Source organism: Centropristis striata, chromosome 12 (genome assembly GCF_030273125.1).
Source record: "Centropristis striata isolate RG_2023a ecotype Rhode Island chromosome 12, C.striata_1.0, whole genome shotgun sequence".
NCBI classification, from domain to species: domain Eukaryota; kingdom Metazoa; phylum Chordata; class Actinopteri; order Perciformes; family Serranidae; genus Centropristis; species Centropristis striata.
The window spans coordinates 25,204,352-25,219,382 of NC_081528.1; the positions used below are offsets into that span (position 1 = coordinate 25,204,352).

Below are 15,031 nucleotides of genomic sequence, written 5' to 3' on the forward strand. Positions count from 1 at the left end.
TACAGCCTGTAGAACTCATATCAGATTGTCCTATATTTTCTACTGTCATTTTTAATAGCTTAGATGTTGCACTGCCAATTTAAAAAAAATTAAATCTTGAATTTCTTTACTTCCTAAGGCCATGGTGAACTCTAAGAGGCCTTTTTAAATGCACTTTATGTCCTGAACCATCACTAAAGACATTCCCAGTGTCATTAGTGACATTTTTCTAAATTAAAAACAATTATTTTGATATTTATGTATAGCTATGGGGTATTTTTATGATGATTGTTTTGATACAATAAAGATATACTTAAAATATGAGTGTGTATTTTAAGTTTTTGTATGTTTCATTATACTGGATATGTTACATGGCAACATTTCTACAATGCTTATAGTATGTTAATAAGCCATGTTTGACTTGTAGCCTCTCCTGCTCAGTGTTTAAACATTTCTCTATCTTTCTTTTCTCTAGCATTCAAAATGCAGTAGTTGCAAAACTGCCTTTTTTATGACAAAAACCTCTTATTGTCTTTTGAGAGAGGAAATTAAAGAGAAAAAAACATAAGAAGAAGCTATTTTCAAAGATGTTTAACTCACTTAATATAACAAGGGAACATATTTTTTTTCTAAACTATTTCCATAATAAAACAGCCCAGCAGTCAAGTGTTCATTCAGTTTTACACTTATGTCACATATATTGTGGCTTCTTTATGCCATTCCAGCAGTGAAGAACAACTTGAATTCTCTTTATGCAAAAACAATCAACAGAATAAAATGTATTCCAGATGTGTTTTTCATACAATAGGCTACAGATAAACAAACAAACATCTGCAAGCCAAAATCGGATGCCAAATGTTCCCAGTGGAGAGGATTTCAAAGAAATTAAGAAACTAATTATGCTTCATAATAGTCCATCATGGTTAAAATTGCTCCTCCAAGTCTTTCTGTTAACTAAAAGCCTACTGAGAAAATGTGGGGCTGCCCTCTCTGGAGGGAAGAGGTGGCTGGAACTTTGCCAGGTCCTTAGAAATGATTTCTGCCAGCCTGTGTTTAAAACTGCCAGGGGCCTCTGAGGGGGTAACACTGCTAGAGGAGCTGATGGCCTCCTCCATCTCCTTCATGTCACCCACCGCCTGTGCCTGTGCATTGTACACTGGCTGGATGTAGTTATTCACAGGGGGCTGGCGCTGGTATCTGGGCTTGGGTGCGGCGTAGGGTAGAGACTGGGGAAGGATGCAGGGAGGGCATGGGGGAGCAAGCTCGAAGAGAGGTGGGCAGGGAGGGGGGAAGGGGAAGGGCTGGAGATGCTGTTTTGAGGGATAATCGTGTTTATTCAGGTCTGAATAAATGCACTCTGAATCCACCTTAGGTGTGGACTCATTATATCTGATCTCAGCGGCTGTGGCTCTCCTTAGGTTGCAATAAATGTCCTCACTATCCAGGGAATGACACCGCTCAATCTCATCCTCCTTGCTGTTAGAGAGATGAGGTTTGCAAAGAGATAACCGCTTCAGATTTAGTACAGTGGTGTCATTAATAGTAGAGTAGTGGTTAGCAGACTCGTCATCTCTGTCAGCAGAAACATCTGCAGAACTGTGGACATGGCGACCAGCGGACTGGTCGGTTGTAGTTGGGAGGATAATAGGAGACTGGTCGGATAGGGATCTTCTATGGGATTTAAATGGCTGGACATCAGGCCTCCCCTCTGCAGAGCACTGCTTTAAAATAGCCTGGAAGATCTTGGGCCCATGCCTGGACAGGAAGATGAAGACGCCTTCTCCTGACTCACAGCGACGGCCAGCTTCAATGCTGAATCCACCCTGCAATCACATGCATTAAGACACATCTTAAAGGACCAATGTGTAGGATTTAGGGGGATCTACTGGCATGGAAGGAATATAATATTCAGAATGATGGTTTTTTTGTTTAAACTCACAAAGTGTTGTTAGCCTAAAATGAACCCTTCATATCTAGATTGGGAGAAGCCCAGAATTGACAAGCTAAACACTATAGTGGACCTTTCACAAAATCCACTAAACAACACCTCTACAACTCACCATAAGACATTATATCTTTTTTGTTTAATCTGGACAACAACTGGAGTTGGCAGCCCATTAGCTTAGCTTAGCGCAAAGACTGTATACAGGAGAAAGTAGCCCCCTAGTTAGCCTTCACTTGACCCAAAACAACATATATACGGTCACCGGTAAAGTTGGAATAATTTTGTTTTCAGACACACTCCTCTGTTAATTGTGGTTACATTTTTATCATGATATGTTTGGAAGAGATTGATTAATAAAGTTTTGAGAATATATACACTTTATCTTTGAATAACAAATCACATTGTCACAAACATTTCATGGGAAAAAGTAAAAAATATTTTATTCGAACTTTATGAGCAACCGTATATGTTTATTCTATGAAAAGTTGTTCAACGCTCACAGGTTGAGACACATGATTGGTTAAGTTAAAGAAAAAGTCACGGTTTTCAGTTAAGATAAATCAGTCATTACGTATTGACGTATTGACGTATATGACGTGTATATATGTGTTGACTATTTTGTTTAACACAGGACACAAACAGCAGCCTCCTGGGTCAAAGTCCTGGGTCCACCCGAACCTCCTCCATACATGGACTTTGTCACTCTTTAAACTATGTCACCTGACTTCCATCTTTGCTCCCATCATAAACAACTGTAAATATGGGTCATAGTAAGCTACTTGCAAAGATGACCTTAGCTGTTTTGTTCTTTTGGTGTGGATCATGTGGACATGATGAGGGCAATGATCTTCTCATTTAACTCTCTGCAAGAAAGAAGCAGTTTGAAGCATATTTTAAATAATTTCCAGTTTAGAGGAATTCATAATAACCTTACCTCAACCTGTCCAAATTTGCGTAAGAGTCTGTATGGCCAACGATAGAATATGTGACCAGTATTGATGGCCAGCAGTATGACAGCCTCTTCTTCTGGGGAGACCAGATACTCCCCAGCCAGCTTGCACCTCCTGGATGCCTCTGTGCTGTGGACAGTCACTTGGTACTGGTTTGGAGGAAGAGTCAGATCTAAACATGAAGACATGAAAGTATTTGTCACTTGAAAATATCTCAGCACAGCGAGGTTAGTGCAGCAAAACTATAATTATAAGTAATAGATTTTCCATATACCAGCAAAGGGAATAAATGTACAGCAAATATATTCTCATACAGAAAAAGGCTGATTTGGAACTGCTTGCATTCGACTAATCTCTCCGTGTGACTGGGCTGCCTGGATTTTTCAGGAGAAGTGTAATCCATTAGGAAATATAAAGAAATAAATGTGTGTAAGCCAGAGCTTGCTGACGCTAATACATTCTGGCATTCATGTTTGAATAAATTAACGGCTTTAGCTAATGCTCAAGGTTTCTGCTGATGTCTTGAATTTATGACATCTAAACTTCACTGCTGGCTTCTTCCTAGTCTTTCTCAGCTTTATTTTGCATTCTGCAATTTACTCTTATGACCTTATAAAAGGTTGTCATTGTTTTTTTGTTTTTTTTAGATTTCTACCTCTAGCCAAAAGCAAAAAAATCATTCACTCTCCCTTTCTCTGCTCCTCTCTCCCCCACTATGAATTTAAAAATTAATTTTATTTGTATGAATTGTATTGGACTTATTATTTATTAATACTGTATATTACTCTTAAATGAATATAATACAAATGAGATGAGAACCACTAAACCGAATGTTATTTTTGATTGCTTGTTGACTGATCAGCTGTTGTCTGCAGCCTCACGAGCTTTACCAGTATTCCAGGATGAGTAAAGGTCATTGTCCTCCATGGTCAAGCTATTTCCTTTCTCGAAAGTCCCTTTGTCTGATTCCCTGGGATCCTTCTGTAAACACAGTGGCATGGTAAACATTACATGGAGTGTACACCACCCTCTTATCACCGTTTTATGACTTCAAAGAGGTAAGATGCAAGAAAGAACATAGCTTGTGCAAGCACAAGAATTAGAGAAGTGCAGAGAAAGAAGTTACAGATACTGTATCCACTTCCTCATTGTGCTATCTATCTCTGATTGTGGGTAAAGTGTATTCCCACCTTTCCCAAATTACAACAATACTCCTGATATAAAAAGAAAAGGGGAAAGTTGCACTGGTCAGGAGGAGGATTATGAGTTACCTGAAAGGCCAGAAGACAGAGGGCATTTAGCCAGTCCTGGCTTGTCTTGGAGGCCAGCGTGTAGGTGCACTGAGTGGTGTTTAAGCAGAAGGCGGTGCATCCAGAGGGGCAAGACTCTTTAGGTGCAGGGAGGACACTGAGGCAGTCGCTTAGACGCACCACTTTTCTTTCAGGTGCTTTATTCCAACCGATCTTCCTCTGGTCAGTAGCAGCATTGTTGTCACATACAGTAGAGAGCTCCAATCTCCCGACCCCCGTGGAGCTGGGTTTAAAAAGCACCATCCATATTTTTCGCCATGTTCTCTGTTGTAGATTACAGAAGGGAAAATGGAAAATGTGACTTTTAAGAAGTCCTTAAATGCTTGATATTTTATGTAATTAAGTTGAATCCTTCGCAAGTCTGGCATCTGTCTCTACTTGCTAATCCTACTTTTCAGTTTTGAATTTTAAAAACCAGTGATTGGACGGCTCAAATGTTTCTACAGTTGATGGACAAAACAGTTATCAAAGTTATTAAGAGGGAGGACAAAAGACTGAAACTCAATTCATAAGTGGATTGCAACACCACCTAGTTACAAAATCAATTTTAAGATCATTTTCATTTTTTACAGATCATCTCTTGAATGACCCCAGTGATGGTGAAATTCATTTACGCCCCAAATCTTGATCAGCCTCCCTATTTGATTTAAGTGGGTACACACCTGTCTTATAATAAAAACCGATTCAGTGTTTTTTCTGTCAAAATTGCTTCTACACATATGGTCATGTAGTAGTGATGTCAGCTGTATGCGCTGGCTGCTTTATATGAACATTGGGAGCCAGCCGTTCTTTGTTTTTATAAAATATTACAAGACACAATAACATCATCCCCCATTTAAATCAAGGAAAAATAAATATATGACAATTAACAGGTAACATTTTTGAACAGGGCAGATATTTTTGTTTCATATATCACACAAATTAAATTAAAATGTGTTTGTATGGAGTTGTGTATGTATTAACCATAACCTACTATTTCATAGTAGTGTGTTATTTATTTCATTATTATTTTATTTGTTATTTTACAGGACATTTCCTGCCTCCTGTTCTCCATCAATTTCCTGATAATGGACACCTTGTCCCTTTCTTGCAGATGAAAAATCTTGTGTTTCTATTTCTTGCAACAAATAATAAAGTAATTTAGCCAGTGATTAGGCTGTCAAGTGTAGTATTCTGTTTTTACATTCTGTAAGGTTTTTATACTAAACATACATGTGAAATAAAAACATATTGCTGGTCTGATGACCAGCAATATGATCATCTTACTATATTATCAACCCAGTGATTATTTTGCAGATAAACATAGATGCAATCCAATAAGTGACAAAAAGTCACAAAACACGCAATTCATATAAAAGCAGCCTCAGTTATTTTTAATGAATAATATCCAATATGCGAGAGGATACATGCTGGAGTAGTGATAACACTCTCACTTCTAAACACATTTACTTAGTTTTCTTAGCACTCTTGGACTCAACTGTATTGTATTCTAAAGCTTGGTATTCAGAAAGTAATTAATCCGTTTTTGCATACAATGATTTTGGACATAATGCGCTCCATGTTGAAACACAAAACCTCTGAAAAACAAATATATTAACTGAACCATTGCTGATCTTAACAATTAACGAGAGCAAAATACTGTTACGTTTTCGACTGAGCAGTTAGTTCGTAGTTAGAAAAATAAGCAACAAATTGAGTGAATTTGTAAATTATTTTTAGAAAACTTACCTTTCCAAACTTGACCCCCTGAAGGTACAGCTTCCCTTCCTTGAAGATGACATCCATGCTTGTAAGTTTTGTCTGTAAATCTTCTAGTCTAGTTCTTGATGCTCTATGGTCAACATATAACAAACCACGGTGGTTAAAATTAGGTATTAGACGGCACTAAAATAACAGTTTCCTTTACGTCACCAGCAGCTGTCATCGTGTTGTTTATATGTGACAGTCTCACAGGGTTTGAAGTAAAGATATCACTGATCTGCAACGTAGGTGTTGCAAAAGCAGGAGCACACAAGTTGTGTTTCTGTTTTCTTGAGTCAAACTTCCGTTTGCATTATTCTGCTTGTTTTAGCAACTTCCTCACCCAAAAAAAAATGCTACCACACCTTTCTAATTTTCCAAATAATAAGACATGAGATCATCAACAGATAGGGTAAAGGTTTATTTACAAATGGAGTATCAAAAACGTATATTACAAAGGCTAAACACCCAGAACAGTGATGACAGATTTTAAGAAAAAAAATCATCTGACAGACCAGCAATCTATGTTAGGTGATGATAAAAAATACACTTCCCTAGTTCAGTGACGTGACACACCACTGTACCATTTCCTCAGAAATGTCTTTCAGTTCCTCAGCATCTTCCCGTTAATGAAACACTTTTAGAAGTCCATTGAGCTATGAGCCAGGTAGTCTTTCCGCCCGATGTTGGTGACCTGCTTGGTCTGCATGGCCTCCAGCTTCGGACAGTCTGTAATACGATGACCCAGACCGCCACAGAACGTACAGCCCCTCTCTCCTGTGAAAACATGAGAATCAGGAATGTCAGAAAGGGTCTGCAAAGACTCCACACTTCTGTTAATGATGAGACGGTTAGATCAGGTTAGAGAAACTTTAAAATGGAGTCAAAAAGGTCATTATAGAGTGAGCCATAGCTGAGAAAACTAGATATGATGTGAACAATTCACCTCCAATATCCAGCATGGTCTCGTCTCCAGTCTGGAGCACCTGGAGGACTGGAGGAACCTTCTGCTTGGCTTCAACCAGCAGAGCTTTAAGGTCCATCAACACTGACTCATCTATGGGGAAAGACATACATTTAACACTGAGTTAAGGTAGCTGAAGTCACAATAATACTTTGCAAATATTCTGATTATCAATACTCCTATACAGAAATGAATAAGATTTTTGTCTTGGTTGATATTTTTACTTACCGCAGCCTTTATTGATGAACGTAGTGGCAATACCGGTCTTGCCAGATCGCCCAGTTCTTCCAATTCTGTGTACTGAAACGAGAAAATGTAATATTATCATTTATTATTATTAAGGAGATCTGATGATTACATAATGTAACTATTTTAAAAAGGCCTGACCATACACACTAAGTGGCCGCTTCATTGGGAACACCTTTTTACTATGAGGCTGGACCCCCTTTTCTTTCAGAACAGCCTCAATTCTTTGAGGCATGGATTCTACAAGATGCTGGAAACACTCCTCTGATATTTTGGTTCATATTGACAGGAAAGTATCAGGTAGTAACTTTAGTTTTGTCAGCCCTTCTGAGATGGTTTGAGCTCTGTGACATGGTACATGATTGTGCTGGAAGTAACTATCAGAAGTTGGGTACACTGTGGTCATAAAGGGATGGACATAGTCAGCAACAATGCTCAGGGAAGCGGTGGCATATAAATGCTGCTCATTGGTCTTAACGGGCGTAAAGTGTGCCAAGAAAACATCCCCAACACCATTACACCACCAGCAGCCTGAACTGCTGATACAAGGCAGGATTGATCCATGCTTCATGGTGTTTACACCAAATTGTAGCTATACCATATGAAGGTTGCAGGAAAAATCAAAACTCATCAGACCAGGCAAAGTTTTTTCCAATCTTCTATTGTCCAATATTTGCCTTGGTTTCCTGCTTAAGCGGACAGGAGTGGCACCCGGTGTGGTCTTTTGCTGCTCTAGCCCATCTGCTTTAAGGTTTGATGGATAATATGTTCACAGATGCTCTTCTGCATATCTCAGTTGTAACAAGTGGTCCTTTGATTTACTGTTGCCTTTATGCTTCATCATTCTCCTCTGACCTTTGCCATCAACAAGGCATTGTAGCCTAGAGAACTGTTGCTCGCTGGATATTTTCTCTTTATCAGACTATTCTCTGTAAACACTACAGATGGCTGTGTGTGAAAATACTCAAACCAGGCTAGATGGCAACAACCGTGCCTAGTTCAAAGTCCCCTGACTCCCCTTCCTTCCCCTTTCTGATATTTGGTTAGAACTAGAGCAGATCGTCTTGACCACGTCTACATGTCTAAATGCATGAGGAGCTGAAAAGGTGTACCTAATGGAGTACTTGTCCTCTTACCATAGTTTTCTATCTCCTCAGGCATGTCGTAATTAACAACATGCTGTATAGCTGGGAAATCCAGACCCTTGGAGGCAACGTCTGTGGCAACTAAGACGTCTTTCTTTCCTTCTTTAAACGCCTCTATGGCTTTTGTTCTTTCCTCTTGATCTGAAAAAATAGAAATCCACAATTATTACATAAACCATATTTTGCAAGACGTGATAAATGGAAAATGTAGGTGACTGCAGTGCTTTTTATGGCTTATGAAGCAGAAATGGTGACATTTGCAAGCAGGGTGGCATCTGGTGGCAATGATGAGCAACTACAACACAGTTAAAGAGTAAGCCTGGGTACGTGTGATAATTACTTCGAAACTTGATGCTGGCACTATTACTATGTACTGACTGCTATGAAATTTAGAGATTAGAACAGAGTGCATACCTTTTCCTCCATGGATGGCCACTGCCTCGACACCTTTTAGCAGCAGATATTCGTGGATGGCATCTACATCAGCCTTTTTCTCAGCAAATATCAACACCTGTTAACATGAACAGACAACATGTTGCAACATTTGACAAGTTTCAGTTTCTGATTTTTCTGTTTGTGTCAATGTCAGAATATGGAAGTACTGACAGGAGGTGGTGTTTTCTGGAGACACTCGAGCAGGTACACCATCTTGGCCTCCTCTTTGACGTATTCCACTTCCTGTAAACGCACAAAGCATTTATAATTTACTTTACACCACACTTTTACATGAGCGGGATTGCAAACTGAATGGCATGGACTCCCCGGACTAACACAGAAAACCTCTTTCAGTGACAAATGAACATACCTGGATGACATCCAAGCTGGCGGCTCCAGCCCTGCCAACGTTGATAGTGATGGGTTTGACCAGCGCACTCTTGGCAAAGTTCTGGATCTTCTTGGGCATAGTGGCACTGAAAAGCAGGGTTTGCCTTTGTCCCTAGATAAAGAAAAAACACATTATAGGACTTTTTGTGTCTGGTACTCTCAAAAAGCCAGGCTATAGCTTCAAGGATCTTCGATTTGAGTGTGAAAAAAAAAATCCAGTTTCAACTGATTGACCCCAGCAGCTGGAAGATGGACTAGTCGGCAAACTATGTGGAGTGCTTAGGTAATGACGAAATGCTCTGGCTCTTCAAGCATCAGGACTGTGTGAAAAACAATTTCAACTCCAGATAGAAATTGAAGCATCCTTTTTGTGCTCTAAAAGTATTGAGCAGCAGATTTTTACGGACAACTTTAATAGAAATTTGACAAAGTTTCAAGAAATGCCAACATAGCACTTCAGTGTGAAAATCAGAAGAAAAGAGTAATGATATCCCATTGAGTGAAGAATTTGTCAAACTAGGGATTTTTAAGCTGGGGTAGGCAGAAAATAAAGTTTTCAAAGTTAAGCTTTCTGTTAACAACTTAAATGACCAGACTATGGAAAAATTTAGCAAAGAATAAAAAAATCTATTGCTCTGATTATATGGTTGCTGTCATTTGGCAGCCACTGCTGCAGAGGAGAACCTCACCTTGAAATAGGAGAAGATGGTTCTGATATCTTCTTCAAAGCCCATGTCAATCATCCTGTCAGCCTCATCCAGAGCCAAGTAGCGGCAGATGTCCAGACTCACCATCTTCTTTTGCAGCAAGTCCATCAGTCTGCCAGGAGTAGCGACCATCATGTGGACGCCACTACAACCAAGAGGAAATACAGATTCAGATAAAGAATGAACTCATAAACAGTATTTACTGCTTGCATTTCTTAAATGCAGTATCAATATCAATATCAGTGCCTAGGTCCTGTGGTTTTGTACCATGCATGCTTTCTGCAATACATTATGTCTGGAAGTTTTGCCTATTATGTTCCCTCTGAATGATTTAATGTAGCTGAATCATGCATTTTTGTTTGACATTCTGGATAAAAGATAGAAACGGATTCCTTTCAGACACATCCTCACTCTTACTTACTGTTTTACTACCTCCATCTGCTCCTTGACAGACATTCCTCCAATGCAAAGGGCTGTGCGCAACTGAGGAGCTCCTTCCTCTTCCAGCAGCTTGCAGTAGTACTCGATGATGCCATGAGTCTGCCTGGCCAACTCTCGCTGGAATGAAGAGAAAGGGTATTAAAACTGGATATGCTTGAATATGCAGAAAAAAAACAAGGTTGATGCAAATGCCATCTGTTTAAAGTGCAAACAGTAAAATAAAAATGTGGTTTCTTTTTGTTACCAACAATCAGGCTTTATGCTGCATTTCAAGCTACACCATCACTTAAGTAGGTTTGTGTTGTGTGTCTTACTGAAGGACAGATGATGAGTCCATAAGGGCCCTCTCTCTTAAAGAAAGGCAACCTCTTCTCCTGCTCCAGGGAAAACATGATGATGGGCAGAGTGAAGACCAAAGTCTTTCCAGAACCAGTGAAGGCAATGCCAATCATGTCTCGACCTGACAGACTACAGACAAAGACTGTCAGTTCATGAACAGTTCACGTTTTACATAATAAAAACATTTTATTCATACGGTACTTTAAAATGAATGAATGAAACCGCCTGTATGTATAGTCTGTGTTCATTTACTGTACTTACACTGTAGGTATTCCTTGAATTTGAATTGGCGTGGGATGCACAATTCCCTTCTTTTTCAAACCTTTTAGAATTGCTGCAAATACAAACATATTTGTTGCTGTTGTTAATCATTTGGTACAACTTAAGGTCTTGCACAGAAATTGTTTGAAACGTGTATTTCATGTGTGGGAGCAGAAGTGTGTCGCAACCTGGTGGAAGCTTCATCTCTCTGAAGCTTTTGATTGGAGGAGGGATGCCATCTCCATCAACAAGGATGTGAAACTTCTTCCTGACACGCTCGTGTCGGGTGCTTGGCATATTGAGGATGTATCGTGGTGCCTTCCAGCTATAGACAACATTAAGGTTGAAAGAAAAGTTAAAAAAAAAAACCTTGACAACCAAAGTTACTTTATATCATTCAATGATCAGGAACGTACCTCGTTTTTATGGGATCATCATATATGATACCTTTGGCCATTTCTTTCACAGACATCAGAGCTGAAAAAGCAGAGATTAAAGGCTTCAAAATTAGTTTTGAATATTTTGCACAAATAGCTTTAAAATATGTACGCTTATCAAAGTAAATCTGATTAATAATTCAAGATTTCAATTTGACAGCATTATAATTTTACCTCTGCCCTCTGCAACGCTCTCAAGAATCTTTTCTTCCTCTTTCAGCTGCTTCTCCTTGGCTGACTCCTTACGGGCTGTAGACAGAGAAACATACAGCAGATGAGATATCACACACCCAATATATGGTACGTTTAATGAGCAGTATGATAATAACAACAACAATCATAATCCAGAGCGGGTTGTGTTTGAACTGGATACCTTCTGCTTTTTCTTTGAGGTGCTGATGCTGGTCGAGGAGACTGACATTGGAGCGTGGACCGAGACCCTCGTCCTCATCTTTCTGCTCCTCCCCACTGTCCTTCTGCTCCTCATCCACTGCCTTTCCTCGCAGACGTAACATCTTCTGCAGCTGTGAGGCACATGTTCAAAAATATATATATAATTTCAATATGTGAGAACAGGATGTGGTGTTGATATGAATTTGGAAAATCTCAATTCAAATGTATTTCTTAAAAAAATACACAACTTCTATAGTAATGTTAAAATCTGAACAATTTCCTTCAAGGTTATGCTTGGCCAAAATCCCTGATCCATATGAGGCCCAAACTGGTGTATTGGATAGTTGTATCAAAACAGGAAAGTGCAAGAAAACTCACCATTTGCTGTTTTCTTATTTTGACAGGAACATAGGGAACATAATCGTCATTCTCTGATCCTTCTGAGCCAGACTTTTCATCCTCCCCATGGGCTCTCTGTACAAACACATTGTTATCACACCGTTATCAGTAGTATTATCTCCTGGTTTCCTCTCTACTGAGAGGTTAGAGCTCAGCATTCAGCCGAAATGACCTTCAAGCAGATCCAGTCCTGTTAAGTCATGCAAAGCAGCTGGCACAAAAATACACTACAGCAAAATGTATTGGATGTGATTGGCCTTTATAAGTCAAGGTCATATGCTGGCATGGGCCACATGGGTTAGAATTTGCACAGCATGACAATAGGATTTGACACGGATCTATTAGATTTTTAAACTAACTTTTAAGCTATGTAAACTGTTAACATTAGATTTATTTTTTTTGTGCTCAATGTAAATACTGTAAAACACAAAACAAACCCCATAATATTCCTCGTGGGGTTCATTAATGATAATAACTGAACTGGAGTCTATAGTTTATGATCAGTTTAGACTCATCATTCTTTTTATTAAAGACTAAAAGTAGCATTTCCTTGATACGACTTGTCTGAAATTTGCAGTTTCCTTTGAATAATCTTTATATTTCTGAGGCCGAACTCTCTGGTGTTTTTTTTCAATGTGTTTTTAAATCCCAGACGGTTATTCTTTTACATAGAGATACAGAAAAATGTAAAAATTCACCTAATAATGTCTTGTGTATTGGTGTATTAATCCACGTTTCGATAGGTCATATAGTTTTTTTATCAATCTCTGTTCAATGACCATGATCATTTTTGGAGAAATTTTGAGATTATAATGGGTGTGTATTGCATAGAATGTTCGTGTCACAGTGTGTGACATCATCGCTCAGAGTGTAGAGGGAGACAAAAAATTGTCGAAAAATAAATGTGAAAACTGCGCTCAAGGCAGCAAATTCCACTCTACAGAAATAATTTATACATAGAAACGTAGGAAAATTTGTCTTCTCACTCACAATCCTCTGGTGAAGCTGTCAGAGTTAGAGTTTGGGTGTTGGACGCACAGATGCACCACCAACACTTTATTTGATTTTAGTTACACACACAAATGCGCGCGTATCCTCCAGATACACATATTTCTCTCTCTCACACTCACACACACATTTTGAGGTTGAAAGGGCATAGGTTGCTGTATAAATAAATACTTGAAAAGGAATGCTCGTGTAGGTGGGCTCCTTGTATATAGCATCATTACTAGTAATAACTGTTTGAAATCTCTGAAGAATCTCATCATAGTGTACACACACCGGCAGTAGGCCCGTGGCCCTTTCAGAATTTCCCCAGAGGAAATTTTCAAGTTTTTTGTTTGTTATGCTACACTACTATTTTATCTGATTTGTTGCGGCTGTTATTGCCAAACTGATGCTTGCCACACCTGCTTGTTTGTTTGTTTTAAACTAAATGGAAAAAACAATAAAAAAAATTACCACAAAAAGAAATCACCTAATATAGTAAATCAAATAAAGTATGTGCTAATAATGTAATTTGATTTGTTTCAGTTTGATTAGAGGGTTGAACTGGTTTTAGCTGCTCAATAATTCATCGCCTTTTATTTTCAGCTTAGATTGCCAGTAAATGTATAAAATCTAGAGTTGAATCAAAGTGGCCCAAAGTATGTGCTCTCCTTTTATTTACTGCTAGTCAACAATAGCTAACAACTGGTAAACCACGAAGGAAACTTAACATTACTTCGGTTAAGAGCGTGAACATTCATTTAAATATATTTATATATTACTCTGAGACAATTCCTGGTTTCTTGATATTCGGAGCTGATTTTAAGGTTACTTTAGCGGTTAAACGTCACTATTACGTGGTTGTTGTGGCAATGCATTATGGCTAACGCTAGCCGGTCAGGGAGTTATACCAAACACGGTTTACACATTTCATGTAAAATCGAATTGAAAGTCTCATATTATACGAACGCTTTGGTTTTCTCTCAGTCAGTGGCCCGTACAAATTATTTTAACTGGGTAATGGAAAACATCTATGTATGTAAGCCGACTTACGACTAGCTAGCTAACTTTAGCAACGGTTAGCTAGCTAGTATAACTTCAACGTCATGTGGGCAGTATACGTTTAACTTACCTTTTTGGGTCGATTGTCGGTCTCCATTTTATTTATGAATACAGTAATATTCTCTACGAACTTAAGTCACAGTTTGTTGACCAAATATTCGGAACACAATTCAATAAATACAACTACTCCACATGTTTACACAACACCGGACGCTTTGCTACTGTACGGAAAGCTGGGAGGGTCAAATATCAGCGAGACGTTGCGTCCTATGGTTGCGTCCAGACCTTTAAAAGCGATTCAGTCTGGAGAGACAGCTCGCGCATGTGATGTTGACCAAACCATATACATGTATATAAACTTAGAAAGCAAACACCACACTTTATTTTGTCAAAACTGTATTGTTTTTAATCTTTCTGAACGAAAGATTTTTCACAGTATCAAAAGTGAATTTAAAAAAAAAAGAAACAAGCCAACATACACTTGGCTATTATTGATATAGTATAAATCTACATTCGAAACATTAAGATAATCTTCTCTAATTGAATATAACCTGGAAAGCATCAGAGATGTTATATGAAAACAAAATCTCAGCACAAATTCAGGAAAGAAATCATCCACCTCAATGAAAGCCATCAGCTAAAAACATGGTTACTGGTGTAAATCTCAAGGCCCTTGTCTCAAATGTATCAACTCTTCAGTGAAAGATTATCAAGACTTGGACTTAGATAGGCTAGCTGAGGTACAGGGTGCCACCAAGGTCACAGTACAGGGAAAAGAGTAGTATGGTTGAAAATATATCTCACACACACAACCCCCAGAAACGAATGACAAAGGCTCAAAAGGGCCCAAAATAATCACTCAATATGTACAAGCATTGAAATTAACTATGCCAAACAATGT

At 38.7% G+C, this 15,031-nt stretch overlaps 2 protein-coding genes across 2 annotated transcripts; both read right to left on the reverse strand.

The window, feature by feature from the left end:
• Nucleotides 1-420: 420 nt before the first annotated feature.
• On the reverse strand, nucleotides 421-6,206 carry dok3 (docking protein 3). Its single transcript, XM_059347013.1, has 5 exons — nucleotides 5,913-6,206; nucleotides 4,146-4,448; nucleotides 3,765-3,855; nucleotides 2,859-3,046; nucleotides 421-1,802 (listed from the first exon to the last, which is right to left on the reverse strand). The coding sequence occupies exons 1-5, from the start codon at nucleotides 5,967-5,969 to the stop codon at nucleotides 942-944; spliced, it is 1,500 nt and encodes a 499-aa protein (XP_059202996.1). The 5' UTR covers nucleotides 5,970-6,206; the 3' UTR covers nucleotides 421-941.
• Nucleotides 6,207-6,326: 120 nt separating this feature from the next.
• On the reverse strand, nucleotides 6,327-14,387 carry LOC131982384 (probable ATP-dependent RNA helicase DDX41). The gene is made up of 17 exons (XM_059347012.1): nucleotides 14,201-14,387; nucleotides 12,061-12,156; nucleotides 11,663-11,813; nucleotides 11,464-11,538; nucleotides 11,269-11,329; nucleotides 11,041-11,177; nucleotides 10,853-10,925; nucleotides 10,567-10,720; nucleotides 10,233-10,369; nucleotides 9,794-9,956; nucleotides 9,085-9,216; nucleotides 8,886-8,957; nucleotides 8,694-8,790; nucleotides 8,271-8,420; nucleotides 7,117-7,188; nucleotides 6,871-6,981; nucleotides 6,327-6,701 (listed from the first exon to the last, which is right to left on the reverse strand). Exons 1-17 carry the CDS (start codon nucleotides 14,225-14,227, stop codon nucleotides 6,565-6,567), a joined length of 1,845 nt encoding a protein of 614 aa, XP_059202995.1. The 5' UTR covers nucleotides 14,228-14,387; the 3' UTR covers nucleotides 6,327-6,564.
• Between the last annotated feature and the right edge of the window lie 644 nt (nucleotides 14,388-15,031).

Coding starts and splice junctions, on each gene's coding strand:
- dok3 (XM_059347013.1), bottom strand. CDS start 5,969: ATGGATGTCATCTTCAAGGAAGGGAAGCTGTACCTTCAGGGGGTCAAG. Junction 3,856..4,145: donor TCTGTCTTCTGGCCTTTCAG/GTAACTCATAAT, acceptor CTGTGTTTACAG/AAGGATCCCAGGGAATCAGA. Junction 1,803..2,858: donor GCAAATTTGGACAGGTTGAG/GTAAGGTTATTA, acceptor ATGTGATTGCAG/GGTGGATTCAGCATTGAAGC.
- LOC131982384 (XM_059347012.1), bottom strand. CDS start 14,227: ATGGAGACCGACAATCGACCCAAAAAG. Junction 10,370..10,566: donor GACTCATCATCTGTCCTTCA/GTAAGACACACA, acceptor TCTTCATTCCAG/CGAGAGTTGGCCAGGCAGAC. Junction 8,958..9,084: donor CCAGCTTGGATGTCATCCAG/GTATGTTCATTT, acceptor GTGCGTTTACAG/GAAGTGGAATACGTCAAAGA.